The 15,489-nt window shown below is 43.9% G+C and overlaps 1 protein-coding gene across 1 annotated transcript; it reads right to left on the reverse strand.

Moving 5' to 3' along the window:
• Positions 1–5,067: 5,067 nt before the first annotated feature.
• LOC133612518 (lithostathine-1-beta-like) lies at positions 5,068–10,891 on the reverse strand. The gene is made up of 7 exons (XM_061969988.2): positions 10,873–10,891; positions 10,728–10,790; positions 10,587–10,614; positions 9,115–9,206; positions 6,173–6,301; positions 5,460–5,562; positions 5,068–5,380 (listed from the first exon to the last, which is right to left on the reverse strand). The coding sequence occupies exons 2-7, from the start codon at positions 10,788–10,790 to the stop codon at positions 5,301–5,303; spliced, it is 495 nt and encodes a 164-aa protein (XP_061825972.2). The 5' UTR covers positions 10,873–10,891; the 3' UTR covers positions 5,068–5,300.
• Between the last annotated feature and the right edge of the window lie 4,598 nt (positions 10,892–15,489).

Raw genomic sequence — 15,489 nt, forward strand, 5'->3', positions numbered from 1 at the left:
AAAATAAGAATATTTTTCGCAATTTTTCAACTGGTCTTACCATTTTGATGATTGATCCAAGAGCGTACTGTCCATCCATCCGTTTTCTACCACTTGTCCAATTCGCGGGTCGCAGGGTCTATTTTGTATAATGCAATATATGTTTTCACCAGCAGAGGACACCTGGTACCTCTCGTTAAAGTGACCTGTTTCTTTGTTATACCAAAAATAGCGGATTACCGTATTTTCCGGACTATAAAGCGCACTTAAAATCCTTTCATTTTCTCAAAACTCGACAGTGCGCCTTATAACCCGGTGCGCCTAATGTACGGAATAATTCTGGTTTTGCTTACCGACCTCAAAGCTATTTTATTTGGTACATGGTGTAATGATAATTGTGACCAGTCAAGCATAAGAGATGCGTGTAGACTGCAATATGATGGCAATATGACTCAAGTAAACAACACCAAAATTGTAAATGTTCCATTGAAAGTATAGAACATTACACACGGCGCTCAAAAATCTATCAAAATGTTTTAGTTGGACTTTGGTAAGCTATGAAGCCACACCGCTTGATGGATTGTACTGTGCTTCAACATAGGAGTATTATTATGCTGTGTGTATAAGGTAAGACATTTTATCTGGCCTTTTGTTTCACAACATTATGCAAAAGCAACTTTTCTTACCTTCTGGTACCTGCTGATCTGTATTTTGGATCTGCACAAATCCTGAAAATGTGCGCGTGTCCGCCTTTGTAGTCCGTGACGACCTCGTCGTGGATAAGCTTCTTCTTGTTATGTGACATTCATCCTCCACTGTTGCCATTTCTAATATAAAATAGTGTAAAGTTCTTACTTATATCTGTCAGTAAACTCACCATGAAAGCACTAAAACATACCCATGTAGTGACTTTACATTATTCACCCAAGGAACTTTACTTATTAGAGAGTTCCGGTCGGACGTTTTTTTCATTGTACACATCTCGGGTGTTGTTGTCGCACTCGTGAGCCACAGATGAGGAGATGCTGCTCCGTTATTGATTGAATTAAAGTCTGAATGTCATTAAAACAGTTAGCGCAATCTTTTGACACTTCTTACACTCCCGTCCTTGCACGCTACACCGCTACAACAAAGATGACGGGGAGACGACGCTGTCGAAGTGGAGGCACGTAAATAACACGCATCCTGAAGCGAGTGTCAGAAAGTGAGTGGAAGATGATGTGTAAAACATCATCATTTCATTTCAGGAATAGGACAATAGTAAGAAACATTGGTTTGAAATAGATTTAGTTTATTGAATACAGTTCAGAAGAGTAGTAGAAAATAGGATAAAACAGTCAATGAAAAAATGGTTAAAAGCACAATAGCACAGTATTTTTTAGCTCATTTGGGGATTTGTCAATGTATTTTAAAATGTGGATTTATAAAGATGGAGTAGACTTAGACTTCGACTTCCTTTTTATTGTCATTCAAATGTGAACTTTACAGCACAGATAAGAAAGAAATTTGGTTACATAAGCTCATGGTAGTGCAAGATCCATCCATCCATCCATCTTCTTCCGCTTATCCAAGGTCGGGTCGCGGGGGAAGCAGCCTAAGCAGGGAAGCCCAGACTTCCCTTTCCCCAGCCACTTCGTCCAGCTCTTCCTGTGGGACCCCGAGGCGTTCCCAGGCCAGCCGGGAGACATAGATCCGCCTGTCGATCTCACGATCCACTCTTCCCTCACTCGTGAACAAGACTCCGAGGTACTTGAACTCCTCCACTTGGGGCAAGATCTCCTCCCCAACCCGGAGATTGCACTCCACCCTTTTCCGGGCGAGAACCATGGACTCGGACTTGGAGGTGCTGATTCTCATCCCAGTCGCTTCACACTCGGCTGCGAACCGATCCAGTGAGAGCTGAAGATCCTGGCCAGATGAAGCCATCAGGACCACATCATCTGCAAAAAGCAGAGACCTAATCCTGCAGCCACCAAATCAGATCCCCTCAACGCCTTGACTGCGCCTAGTAATTCTGTCCATAAAAGTTATGAACAGAATGGGTGACAAAGGGCAGCCTTGGCGGAGTCCAACCCTCACTGGAAACGTGTCCGACTTACTACCGGCAATGCGGACCAAGCTCTGGCACTGATCATACAGGGAGCGAACTGCCACAATCAGACAGTCCGATACCCCATACTCTCTGAGCACTCCCCACAGGACTTCCCGAGGGACACGGTCGAATGCCTTCTCCAAGTCCACAAAACACATGTAGACTGGTTGGGCAAACTCCCATGCACCCTCAAGGACCCTGCCGAGAGTATAGAGCTGGTCCACAGTTCCATGACCAGGACAAAAACCACACTGTTCCTCCTGAATCCGAGGTTCGACTATCCGGCATAGCCTCCTCTCCAGTACACCTGAATAGACCTTACCGGGAAGGCTGAGGAGTGTGATCCCACGATAGTTAGAACACACCCTCCGGTTCCCCTTCTTAAAGAGAGGAACCACCACCCCGGTCTGCCAATCCAGTGGTACCGCCCCCGATGTCCACGCGATGCTGCAGAGTCTTGTCAACCAAGACAGCCCCACAGCATCCAGAGCCTTAAGGAACTCCGGGCGGATCTCATCTACCCTTGGGGCCTTGCCACCGAGGAGCTTTTTAACTACCTCAGCAACCTCAGCCCCAGAAATAGGAGAGCCCACCACAGACTCCCCAGGCACTGCTTCCTCATAGGAAGACGTGCATATATAAATAAATAAATATATATAAACAATATATATAAAATAAATAAATATATGTAAATAAATAAATAGATTACTGTACAGATAAATATATTGCACTTTTTCACATGCGTCCACCTTTATGGATGTATGTTATATTGTCTTTTTTATTCCAGCCAGTTAATCCATTTTGGGGGGAGTTGAGGTGATAATTTAATTTAATTATGATGCGTTCAAGAGTCTTACGGCCTGAGGGAAGAAGCTGTTACAGAACCTGGAGGTTCTGCTTCGGAGGCTGCGGAACCTCCTTCTAGAGTCCAGCAGTGAAAACAGTCCTTGGTGGGGGGTGGCAGGAGTCTTTGCAGATTTACAAAACCCTGGTCAGGCAGCGGCTTTTTGCGATCGTATGTGGGTAAAACTGGATAAATGTTTAAAAGGAAGTATTTTTCTGGTTGTGAATTATTTCAGTGTTATTGTATTGTGTTTTCCAGTACAAGTGCATCAGTAATACTTTGAAGGAAGAAGAAGCCACCTCCTGGTAACTTTATTGTCTTGTTTTGTGGTTATTGTAAACTGCATAGAAGATGAGTTGCAGTGTAACTCCACCATGTTCCTCTAGTTAAAAGGGATCTAGGAATTTAGATATTTGAGGTTTGAAATATGTTTGAGTGACAGTTGGTTTAATATTGTCTACGTGGAGTGATTGAGATGAATAAGATCGATACTCTAGTTGTTATAGAACGTGTTGAGGTGTCTGCCACAGCAGCAAGTATCAGTGATTAAAAACATGTGACTGTTAACAAACTATTTACCAACAAAAAGGCAATGCAATTGTATTTATAGAGCACAATTGGTACACCAGGCAATTCAAACTGCTTTACAGGATGTCTCACATCCTCAAGAAGACTAGTCCAGATTTTAGGAGCGTAAGGAAAAAGTTCTAAGAATGTTGTTACTCTCAATTATAAGCAAATAGGATTGACTGTCATGTTAACTGCATGAATGTCCACAATAGCTGTTACCTGTGAACTAAAAGTACATTTATTTACACAAATCCGTCTCCAAAGGTGTTTCAGAGAACTTGGCAGTTAGTTCAACAATCCTCACAATCGCATCCCGTGTGTCACCACTTTACCACAGAACCTCATCAGCCAGCATCCATCCGTCCATCCATCCATCTTCTTCCGCTTATCCGAGGTTGGGTCGCGGGGGCAGCAGCCTAAGCAGGGAAGCCCAGACTTCCCTCTCCCCAGTCACTTTGTCCAGCTCTTCCCAGGAGAACTGGTTCCAGAGCCCTTGCTGTGCGTCAAAGTGAGTTCGACTATATCTAGCCGGAACTTCTACGCCTCGCGCACTAGCTCAGGCTCCTTCCCCCCCAGCGAGATGACGTTCCACGTCCCAAGAGCTAGCTTCTGTAGCCGAGGATCGGACCGCCAAGTGCACTGCCTTCGGCTGCCGCCCAGCTCACATTGCACCTGACCTCTATGGCCCCTGCTATGGGTGGTGAGCCCATTGGAGAGGGGATCCACGTTGCCTCTTCGGGCTGTGCCCGGCCGGGCCCCATGGGGGCAGGCCCGGCCACCAGGCGCTCGCCATCGTGCCCCACCCCGGGCCTGGCTCCAGAGGGGGGCCCCGGTGACCCGCGTCCGGGCGAGGGAAATCTGGGTCCTTTGTTTTTATTCTTCATGGAGGTCTTCGAGCTGCTCTTTGTCTGATCCCTCACCTCGGACCAGTTTGCCTTGGGAGACCCTACCAGGGGGCATAAAGCCCCTGGACAACATAGCTCCGAGGATCATTGGGACACGCAAACTCCTCTACCACGGTAAGGTGGCAGCTCAGAGAGGAGTCAACCAGCATCTTGAACTCAAATATCGTCTGAGACCATCTACCCGGACAGCTGCTGCAACAATCGGTTTTAATAACCAAACCATTTCTAAGCAAACTGTCAAACCGTCTGCATGCTGGTGGTGCACACCTTTGCTGCCCTGGTCATGTATTTCGGGTCATTTTCGAATTGGAAGACCCACCTATGGCCACCTTCAGTGTTCTGTGTGAGGCCAGGAGGTTCTTCTCCAAGATTCAATGTGAATCTGTTCATAATCTTCTCAATGTTTGTCAATTTGTTCCTTTTAACTTAATCCCAAGCTTCTGCTGTTTTGTCTTGTTGCTAAACTTAATACAGATTAATGTGATGTTGCAATTTCATCGGGACAGTTGAACGTATTCATCAATGTTGTTTTCCTCCACCTTCTTTGATTGAAGACAATTGTCCACTGGTTGCCCATGTAGTGTGTAATTGTTATTTCCTCCACTTTCTTTATTTGACTGGTTACTGCCCAAGTTTGATAATGAATACTAAAAAAGCATATAATACAATAAGACATCTTTGATGCAGACATGTTTCTTTATTTAGTAGAGAGGTGATATGTGAGGTTTCAAATATGTTGACTGTCAGGTAACTGTGACAACTGAACAGTGTAAAAGGAGAAGAAAAGAAAATGGTAGTGAAACCAGAGATCCAAATAAAACCGCACCATTTTGATATTGTTTGAGTACATTGATCCAGATTAGTAAAAGACATCATTCAAGGTGACGTGATGGTACAGGACGGATGCTGATTAGTGACTGTCACAGCCCCTATCTCTGATGCAAACATAAGCGTGCTCGACGGCGCAGTCCTCATCGAAAAAAGTTCCATCTGTGAGGGGAAAAAAAATGATGAATTTTGATACAACATTTAATCATTCAGCAAGTTGGATAATGGATTGTACTGATACCAGCAGCATAAAGCTCCACACAGGCACCAGTGCCGTCAGGCTCTCCAATTTGAAAATTATTGAAATCAAAGTCTGTGCCGTCAGTCCAAAGAAAATCTCCTTCCTGGAAGACAAAGTCACTTTTTGAACTAATCACTCCTAAAAACAACAACACAACATGTTACAATACCATGATATAAGTGCTGATGATTGGTCAAACTACATTGTCCTCCAAACTTCCAAGCTTGGAATCTAAAGTTAGTTAGTTAATTTTATCGATGTCGATGTCATTAACGAATCCTCTTATCGAACCGATTCCTTATGGAATCCAGATAGGTTGTTGTGTGTGCACTGAGTTCCAAAAGCCATAGATGTTATGTGACTGTTTATATGGAGGAAAAGCGGACGTGACTGAGGACAGCATGCGGCCGTTAAAGGATGAAGGTTTCAGGTGAGAGAGGCCACTAAAGGCACACCCCCAATATTGTTGTCCGGGTGGAAATCAGGAGAAATTCGTGGGAATGGTTGCCCCGGGAGATTTTCGGGAGGGGCACTGAAATTTGGGACTCTCCCGGGAAAATCGGAAGGGTTGGCAAGTATGAGTTAGGTGGCCGTTATTACAATTGAAGATACTACAATGTGAACTAAATGTCTAGTTGTCTGGAGGACACATTCAATTACAACAAATATTTCCACTGAGCACAAGATGACGTTTGCTACAAGTAAAGTATTACCTGGATAGCATCATGCAGTCCAATCCAGGCAAAGTCCACACCGCCCTCTTTGACCAGTCCCACAACCAACAAATTGTCCACGTAACTGCGGATGGAGACCAGATTCCCACCTAGAATGTTGCAAACGCTCTAATGGGATGAACAGATGGATGGATCAGCAGATGGAACAGATGATATTTCTCTAATAACTGATATAGAGCGACTCGAAACAAAAATATTAACACTTTTGTTTTTGCAACCATTTTCATTAGGTGAACTAATACATCTAAAACTTTTTTGTACACTAAAGGCTTTTTTTGGACAAATGTTTCTGAACCTGTGTTAGTGAACACTTTTCTTTGACGAGATTATCACACAGCTGTCACAATTATATACAGTAGGGAGTGTGCAAAAGGCATGTTAACTGCATAAATGTCCACCAAAGCTGTTACCAGTGAATTTAAAGTACATTTATTTACCAAAATCCGTCTCCAAAGGTGTTTCAGAGATTTGGCAGTTAGTTCAACCATCCTCACAACCGCATACTGTGTGTCACCACATCACCACAGAACCTCATCAACTAGCATCTAAAACTCCAAGATCATCTGAGACCATCCAACCGGGCAGTCGCTGCAACAATCGGTTTTAATAAGCAAATCATTTCAATGCAAACTGTCAGACACCATCTGCATGTTGGTAGTCCTCACCCGGGTCCCAACCTTACTGCACTTTGTCATCATAACTGACTTAAGTGAGCAAATGCTCACATTCGATGGCATCCGGCACTTTTGAGAGGAGTTTTCATGGATCATTTCCAGTTTTCAGTGTTCAGGGCAGATTGTAGGCAGCGTGTATGGCAATGTGTGGGCTAGGATTGGCATGTCAACCTTGCAGATAGAGTGCCCTATGGTGGCGGTGGGGTCATGTCGGGTGTATATTATGGACAATTAACACATGCAATGCCATCCATCCATCCATCCATCTTCTTCCGCTTATCCGAGGTCGGGTGGCGGGGGCAGCAGCTTAAGCAGGGAAGCCCAGACTTCCCTCTCCCCAGCCACTTCGTCCAGCTCCTCCCGGGGGATCCCGAGGCGTTCCCAGGCCAGCCGGGAGAGATAGTCTTCCCAGCGTGTCCTGGGTCTTCCCCGTGGCCTCCTACCGGTCGGACGTGCCCGAAACACCTTCCTAAGGAGGCGTTCGGGTGGCATCCTGACCAGATGCCCGAACCACCTCATCTGGCTCCTCTCCATGTGGAGGAGCAGCGGCTTTACTTTGAGCTCCCCCCGAATGACAGAGCTTCTCACCCTATCTCTAAGGGAGAGCCCCGCCACCCGGCGGAGGAAACTCATTTCGGCCGCTTGTACCCGTGATCTTGTCCTTTCGGTCATGACCCAAAGCTCATGACCATAGGTGAGGATGGGAACGTAGATCGACCGGTAAATCGAGAGCTTTGCCTTCCGGCTCAGCTCCTTCTTCACCACAACGGATCGATACAGCGTCCGCATTACTGAAGACGCCGCACCGATCCGCCTGTCCATCTCACGATCCACTCTTCCCTCACTCGTGAACAAGACTCCGAGGTACTTGAACTCCTCCACTTGGGGCAAGATCTCCTCCCCAACCCGGAGATGGCACTCCACCCTTTTCCGGGAGAGAACCATGGACTCGGACTTGGAGGTGCTGATTCCCATCCCAGTCGCTTCACACTCGGCTGCGAACCGATCCAGTGAGAGCTGAAGATCTTGGCCGAGGAAGCCATCAGGACCACATCATCTGCAAATAGCAGTGACCTAATCCTGCAGCCACCAAACCAGATCCCCTCAACGCCCTGACTGCGCCTAGAAATTCTGTCCATAAAGGTTATGAACAGAATCGGTGACAAAGGGCAGCCTTGGCGGAGTCCAACCCTCACTGGAAACGTGTCCGACTTACTGCCGGCAATGCGGACCAAGCTCTGACACTGATTATACAGGGAGCGAACTGCCACAATAAGACAGTCCGTTACCCCATACTCTCTGAGCACTCCCCACAGGACTTCCCGGGGTACACGGTCGAATGCCTTCTCCAAGTCCACAAAGCACATGTAGACTGGTTGGGCAAACTCCCATGCACCCTCAAGGACCCTGCCGAGAGTATAGAGCTGGTCCACAGTTCCACGACCAGGACGAAAACCACACTGTTCCTCCTGAATCCGAGGTTCGACTATCCGGCGTAGCCTCCTCTCCAGTACACCTGAATAGACCTTACCGGGAAGGCTGAGGAGTGTGATCCCACGATAGTTGGAACACACCCTCCGGTTCTCCTTCTTAAAGAGAGGAACCACCACCCCGGTCTGCCAATCCAGAGGTACCGCCCCCGATGTCCACGCGAAGTTGCAGAGTCTTGTCAACCAAGACAGCCCCACAACATCCAGAGCCTTAAGGAACTCCGGGCGGATCTCATCCACCCCCGGGGCCTTGCCACCGACACATGCAATGTATTAATGGAATTTTGTATACACAAAGATACTGTGAAGAGAACCTAAGTAAGGCCCATTGTTGTGCCATTCATCCACAGCCATCACTTTATAACGCACAGGTGTTCCAGTTCCTGTCAATAACCTGCAACTTTGTACCGCCATTCAAGAGAGAGGACAACATTTTCACAGGCCAAAATCAATAATCTGAAATCGACCATGTGAAAAGATGTTGCACTGCATGAGATGAATGGCGGTCACACCAAATCCAGACTGGTTTTCTGACCTCTCCGGTGCCCTATTAAAGAAAAACTGCAACTTTCGACCTCTTATTGTGGCTAACCTAAAGCACACCCGTCAGAATTCCCTTCTCGATATGCCACACCAGTGAGGTGGATTGTCTCAACAAATGTTTCAGGTGTTAAGAGTTCAGCTTATGATAAATGGAAGCAAAACAAAAGGGTGCGGCTTTAAGTTTTTGTTCTGTGTCGGTTTCTGCACACCGTACCTCTGCATCTGCAAATGTCCTGGGATCACCTTGGAAGATGTAACAGTGATGATCCAGCAAAGTCCATCCACTAGGACAGCAGCCACCTGCAGCTGAATTCATATTTTTGGTAGAAAAACTGAAAGTAAGAAATTCTTCATACCATACCAACTTTATTTATAAAGCCCTTTAAAAACAACCACCGTTGAAGAACAAAGGGCTGTACACCACAAAGATATAGAGGCAAAGGACAGACTAAAAAATAACACATAAACACATTGAAAAAGCTAATACAAATTACCCTAAAATCTATTTGTTAGACAAAAAGCAGTTAAAACGTTAAAAACAGTTGAACCGACTAATTCCAAAATACAAAGAGTTACAGTAATCCAGCCCAAATGTGATAAAGGCATGAATTACTGTCTCGAACTGTTGCCTAGAAAGAAGTTTTTTAACCTTGTGGGCTCTGTACCGAGGATGTCGTTGTGGCTTGTGCAGCCCTTTGAGACACTTGTGATTTAGGGCTATATAAATAAACATCGATTGATTGATTGATTGATTGAACCTTGGCCAGCTGACGTAAACAAAAAAAAAAGCTGGCTTTCACCACTGTGCCAATCTGACGCTCCAAGTTAAAATCACTGTCAATACCAAAGCCCAGGTTGGTGACCATGGTCTAACATGCAAAGCTAAGAGGTCAAAGTCAACAGGGGGAGCTCACAGGTACCACTAGGTCCAAACACTATTACTTCTGTCTTCTTCCCATTGAAATGTAAGACGTTTAGGGCCATCCAGGCTTTGGTATCATCAAGACAAGCAAGTAGTGGCTGCATTGAGGAGGCATGATTTCTCTTCAACGGAAGAGTCATGAAAAGAAATATCATGCTTTCTTAGGATTGAGTCCAGGGGAAGTAAATAAATAGAAAAGAGAAGTGGTCCTAAAACTGAGCTCTGTGGGACCCCACATGTCAAGGGAGCAACAGAGGATTGAGAACCAGCAACATTTACAGAGAAGGTCCTGTTAGTCAAATATGACTTCAGCTACTCAAAGCAGTACCACAAATGCCCACCTGATGCTGTAGGTGGCTAATTAAAATATTATGGTTCACCGTATCAAATGCTGCTGTTAGATCGAGTAAAACTAAAATCACATGGTCACCTAAATCTGTTGCTCGAAGGATGTCATTAAAAACCCTTAATAATGCAGACTCAGTACTATGGAGGGGTTTAAACCCAGACTGAAAGACTTCTAAATCTGTTGCTCGAAGGATGTCATTAAAAACCCTTAATAAAGCTGACTCGGTACTATGGAGGGGTTTAAACCCAGACTGAAAGACTTCTAAAATATCACAGTCCTCTAAAAAAGTGTTTAACTGGGTAAAAACAATCTGCTCCAAGAACTTTGAGAGGAAAGGCAGCTCAGAAATGGGTCTAAAATGGGCTAAACCTGAAAACTTCACTTGGAAAAGAGTAAATAAGCCACGTCTACCAACCTTTGTCGTTAAAACGAGGCCAAGACCACTGAAAGACAAAAGCACTTTTTTAAAACAAGGACACAACCTCCAGATTGATATTGATTTTAATGAGCTGGATGACTGAAAATCTACACTTAAAAATGTTAGATTTGGACTTACGGCTCCAGTCAACAGTCCACTGATTCCAAAAAGGAGGAAGAAGACGCCGCGAGTGTATGCCATCTGTGCAACGACAGACAAACACTTTCATACAAATAAGAACAACAAAATTAGGCGCGTAGGATGCAAAGTTGTGTCGAGTTACCTTTGCAGTTGTGATGCTCTCTGCTGAGGACAACTAAGAGACACCTTTTATATGCTTTGGTATGTCACATTAGAAACCATAACAACGCTGAGTCATTGGATGATTTCTTGAAAAACTTCTGTGTGAGAGACTTTTTTGAGTACAGAGGTCACAAAGACACAAAGAATCTGTTTCAGCTGATCCAAGCTGGTGAAAGGTGTACAGGTACGTCAGGTAACAAAAACTAAAAGTAAACAGGGCCGCTGAGCTGGATGGTCCTAAGGCCGTTGGCTGGGTGTGTCATTAATTAGGACAATTAAGTTGTTTGTTTTGATTAGTTGCAGAAATGCCAACTTCTGACACTCAGAATCAAGGACGTTGCTTGTGAGTGTCAGCTCTTTGGTCTTCTCCTTGTTGGTGGAGACCATAACAAGTTGATCTTCCAAGTACATATAGACCGAGTACATCAGACCATCCAGTACGTCTATCATGTTTACATTGAATAAAACCATAATTGCAAAGACATTTTTGCAGTAGTCATAAAATAAGCAGCAGAAGGTCATGAGCACACAAGCTATGCACACATGGACACAATTCATTGGATTGACAGCCGAACCGGAATGAAAATGCTTCATGTGAACACGGCATTTGGAATATTCTGACCCGATTGGACCCGACGGTCCGGATCAAAATTTCATTCCAATCCAAACGGTTGGTTTATGCCAATAGTCAGCCATTCCAGTGGTGTGTTGTCAGGGCCAGCAAGACCTTCTCTGCTGGCCTAACATAACCAGAAATCATCATCATAATTAAAGATAAAAGTCATTTTTAATTGACTTTCTCTAACAATGTAAAAGTATTCATATTCTCTTCATGTCATATTATTCTCCTTCCGGTGCTGTTGTTTTTAGCTTACAGTTTTTATCCAATCAGAGTCAACAATGTCTGTGCACTGTAAGTGAACGGGCACATACACTTGATAGATAATTGCCATCGCCAATCAGATCACGAGTTGTTGTCAGTAAGGTCTTCTAGCTGGCCTCACCTTGAACATGACATTTGTGTATCCTGTGATTGGATACTCACCGGGACCGTTAGCGGATACATTTGAGAGCACATACAGTTGATAGACAGTTGTGATAGCCAATCAGATCACAAGTTGTTGACAGTAGGCTATCTAGGTAGTGTCGGAGGCAGATATTTACATATATCCGAATTTTAGTGTTACTTATTTTCTTTCATAGTCATATTTGAAAACAGCTCGTGTTCTTTCTGTTTCTCTGCAAGTAAACTGTGTGTGTTAACCTTGAAATCTTTGGAATGTGTTTTGACTAGCATGTGTTTTGACTAGAGAGAGGAGAGAGGAGAGAGGGTTTTGGGGTCGGAAAGACAGACCATTTTGGCGGCGCGATAGAATGTTCTATGCTGGACTGGTCTCAAATGTATATCTGCAAAGCTTTGCCAATATATTACAAAATACCTATTCTGTCTCTGGTGGTTTTTCAACTCAGCTTTAAGTGTCGTAAAGAGCTTGGGAGCGACTTGTGACTTGAATTCCCTGGGAGGAACAACTGGTCCAAAACGCAACAAGCGTAGCCTGATGTCAACGAGACTGGGATTGGATACGCACTTGTCACTCCAAAGTGAGTATCCAATCACAAGTTGCAATTTAGCAGGAAGCGGGAAGTGTTGACCCACAAAGAAGGAGAACAAAAACGCTGATTAGGTGGCCGATATGTATTTGCAAGGCCATTTTCAAGAAGGATATTTAAAGAGAAGCTACATCCTGTGAGACAATGTCGGCGATGAAATGGGGAAACGCCCGCCATTTCCACTCGAATCAACCGACTACGAGGGGCTATATGGCGTCGAATGGGTGCTACAAATTGTGAGGGTAAATATTGTATTTCTTTATTTTTTCACTTTTTTTACAATTTTAATTTTGACAGCACCACATAAGATATGTTGTAATTGCTGATGCGGGTTTATTGATTTTTAAATGCGCCAGAAAATAACCCGTTTTGTACACTGTTGGTGGTGGTTCAATGCGCAGTAGTGCGTAAATGTGTTCCTGTATAGTATTTCTCCAGCCTTGGTCATGTGAGGACATCATTTATGGTATTTTGAGAGGTCATCATTGAAGTCGGACATCCCTGAAGGCCTAGGTGGGAAACGCACGGCCCGCCACTGAGTCATTTATAGCGCATGACAACACTTCTGCCAAAGTCCGGGTCAAAATTATCCTTACATGTCTGTGATGTCAGCTGTTCTTTAGTGGGGGAGGGGCACTAAATTGAATATTCTCGGAATGAAGTGATTGTTTTGATGCTGAAACCCCCCATTCAAAGTGTACAGAAGTAGCGTTATATACTGTTGAGTTTGTTGCTCTAAATCCAAGACTAGCACAAACTAAAGTATGGTCTTTGGTGTCATGTGTGGATGTAACAATAATAGGAGGGATCCAATTGTCGTCTCAACAAGCTGTTTCAAGTGCTAACTGCTAGCCTCAGGCACGTACACAGAGTGTCATAACATGAAAACAACCCACGCATATCACAATATGGAGGGCACAGAACAGCTCCGCTTGAAAAAGAGAGGTAAAACAAATGTAGTAGTAGGAACAATTTATAGATAAATAACGTCGAACAAGCAAAAAATGCACAGAGCCATGTTTGTTTACAGCAGAAGTCACTGCTTCTTCTTATTCTACTTCTGTTTACACAACGTACTGCGCATGTCAATACAAAGTATTCTGATTTAAACTGTAATGCATTAAAATGCACCTCAAAATCTGATTATTTTTTCAGGGTCTATGCACACAGTAACATTCTACTCCAAATTATGATCAGATTTAATAAATGTTTCCCGTGTCCACGTGGCTTCTGAGCCACTGGCTGGAAATAGTCAACAGTTGATCCAAGCTGGTGAAAGGTGTAAAGGTAGGTCAGGTAACAATAACAAAAAGTAAACAGGGCCACTGAGCTGGATGGTCCCAGGCCGTTGGCTGGGTGTGTCATTAATTAGGACAATTAAGTTGTTTGTTTTGATTAGTTGCAGAAATGCCAACTTCTAACCCTCAGAATCAAGGACGTTGTGATCGGTGGGAAAAACCCATCTGCTTTGGACCCACATGGACTAGTTGCATCCGCTGATCCCTCACTTTTCTTAGAATCATTTTCACCCCACGAGGTGAAAGCTACTTGTTGATTGTCTTTGTAGAGCCCATTCCAGTCTTGTGCAGGTCTACAATCTTGTTCATGAGGTCCTTTGACAGCTCTTTGGTCTTCTTTGTTGGTGGAGACGTGTGAAGTGAAGAGACTGATTATGTCCACATAACAAGTTGCTCTTTGAAGTACATATAGACAGAGTACATCAGACCATCCAGTACGTCTATCATGTTTACATTGAATACAAAAATATTGGAAGGACATTTTTGTAACGTTCTACTCCGAATTATGATCAGATTGAATACTTCTGAGCCACGAGTCAACAGTTGACCCAAGCTGGTGAAAGGTGTGAAGGAAAATAAGGTAAGAAAAACAAAGAGATAAAAACTCTGCCGGCTACAAAGAGTGACGATTCCATGCTATTTGCTTACGTACGTTATTAATTAGGACAATTAAGTTGTTATTTGCTGTAATTGGTTACAAAAATAGCAACTTCTGACGATCAAAATCAGAAAAGTGGGCGTCATCAGGACCGAGCCAACTACTCTGGACCCATATGGACTATCTGTGTATCGACCAACAATACATTAGTACAACATATTTATTGTCAGTGTATTGTTTTTTTAAATAATGCAACGATTCTAAATCGATTTAAAAAAAATTTAAAAATAAAAAATTTATAAAAAAAACCCAAACTGTTAGAATAATTCTATATAAGTTATCACACAACTCTTATGCTTAAAGGCCGTTGCTCTAGTTATCTATGGTGCTCAAGCTGCACTTTTATTTTTGTGCAAAGGCACACAACTTGTTATCTTCCACTGCAAGTTAGGAGTTGCCTCGCCGCAGATGTTTCTGTCTTTCAGCCTGCTAACAGCCAAGGACGGACCTCAAGCACCTCAACGAAGATAAGGCAATAGCAGGCAGACAAAGCAGAGACAGGGCGCAATCACAAGGCCCCCAGCACATTTCCGTTCTGAATAATCACGTATTGTGCGTACTGAGCTGCTTGCATAATGTGTGACCCCTCTTGGAAGCAGCCTCAGCGATGTAACTAGAGAAGTCATGAATAAAATGGGGGGAGCGTGGTCTGTTCCTCAGAGCGTAGGGGGAGACTGTAACTGAGTACAGATCCATGCGTTCTCCTCATGAGCAAAATTGAACTCTGTCTCTGCCTGATTCCTTGCTTCTTGTTCTGTTTAATATATAGTTTGGTGCTTAAACCTGACACTGTCCTGTCCAGCCACTCAGGAAAACCATATTGTTGCTGATGATCTGTATCTGCTGTACAGATTTACTTTAGAAAAGAGAAGAGTTGGATATTTGTTGCCGTGTTTGTATTTGTTTTTATCAAATGTTTGGGTAGCATTTTATCAAACAAAACCAGTTTTCTTTGAAGTCATATAGAAATCTATGACAGCTGTTCATCTATTCTATGGAGGAATGTAGTTCATCATGGAAGGGATTAATA

Source organism: Nerophis lumbriciformis, linkage group LG01 (assembly GCF_033978685.3).
Source record: "Nerophis lumbriciformis linkage group LG01, RoL_Nlum_v2.1, whole genome shotgun sequence".
NCBI classification, from domain to species: Eukaryota; Metazoa; Chordata; class Actinopteri; order Syngnathiformes; family Syngnathidae; genus Nerophis; species Nerophis lumbriciformis.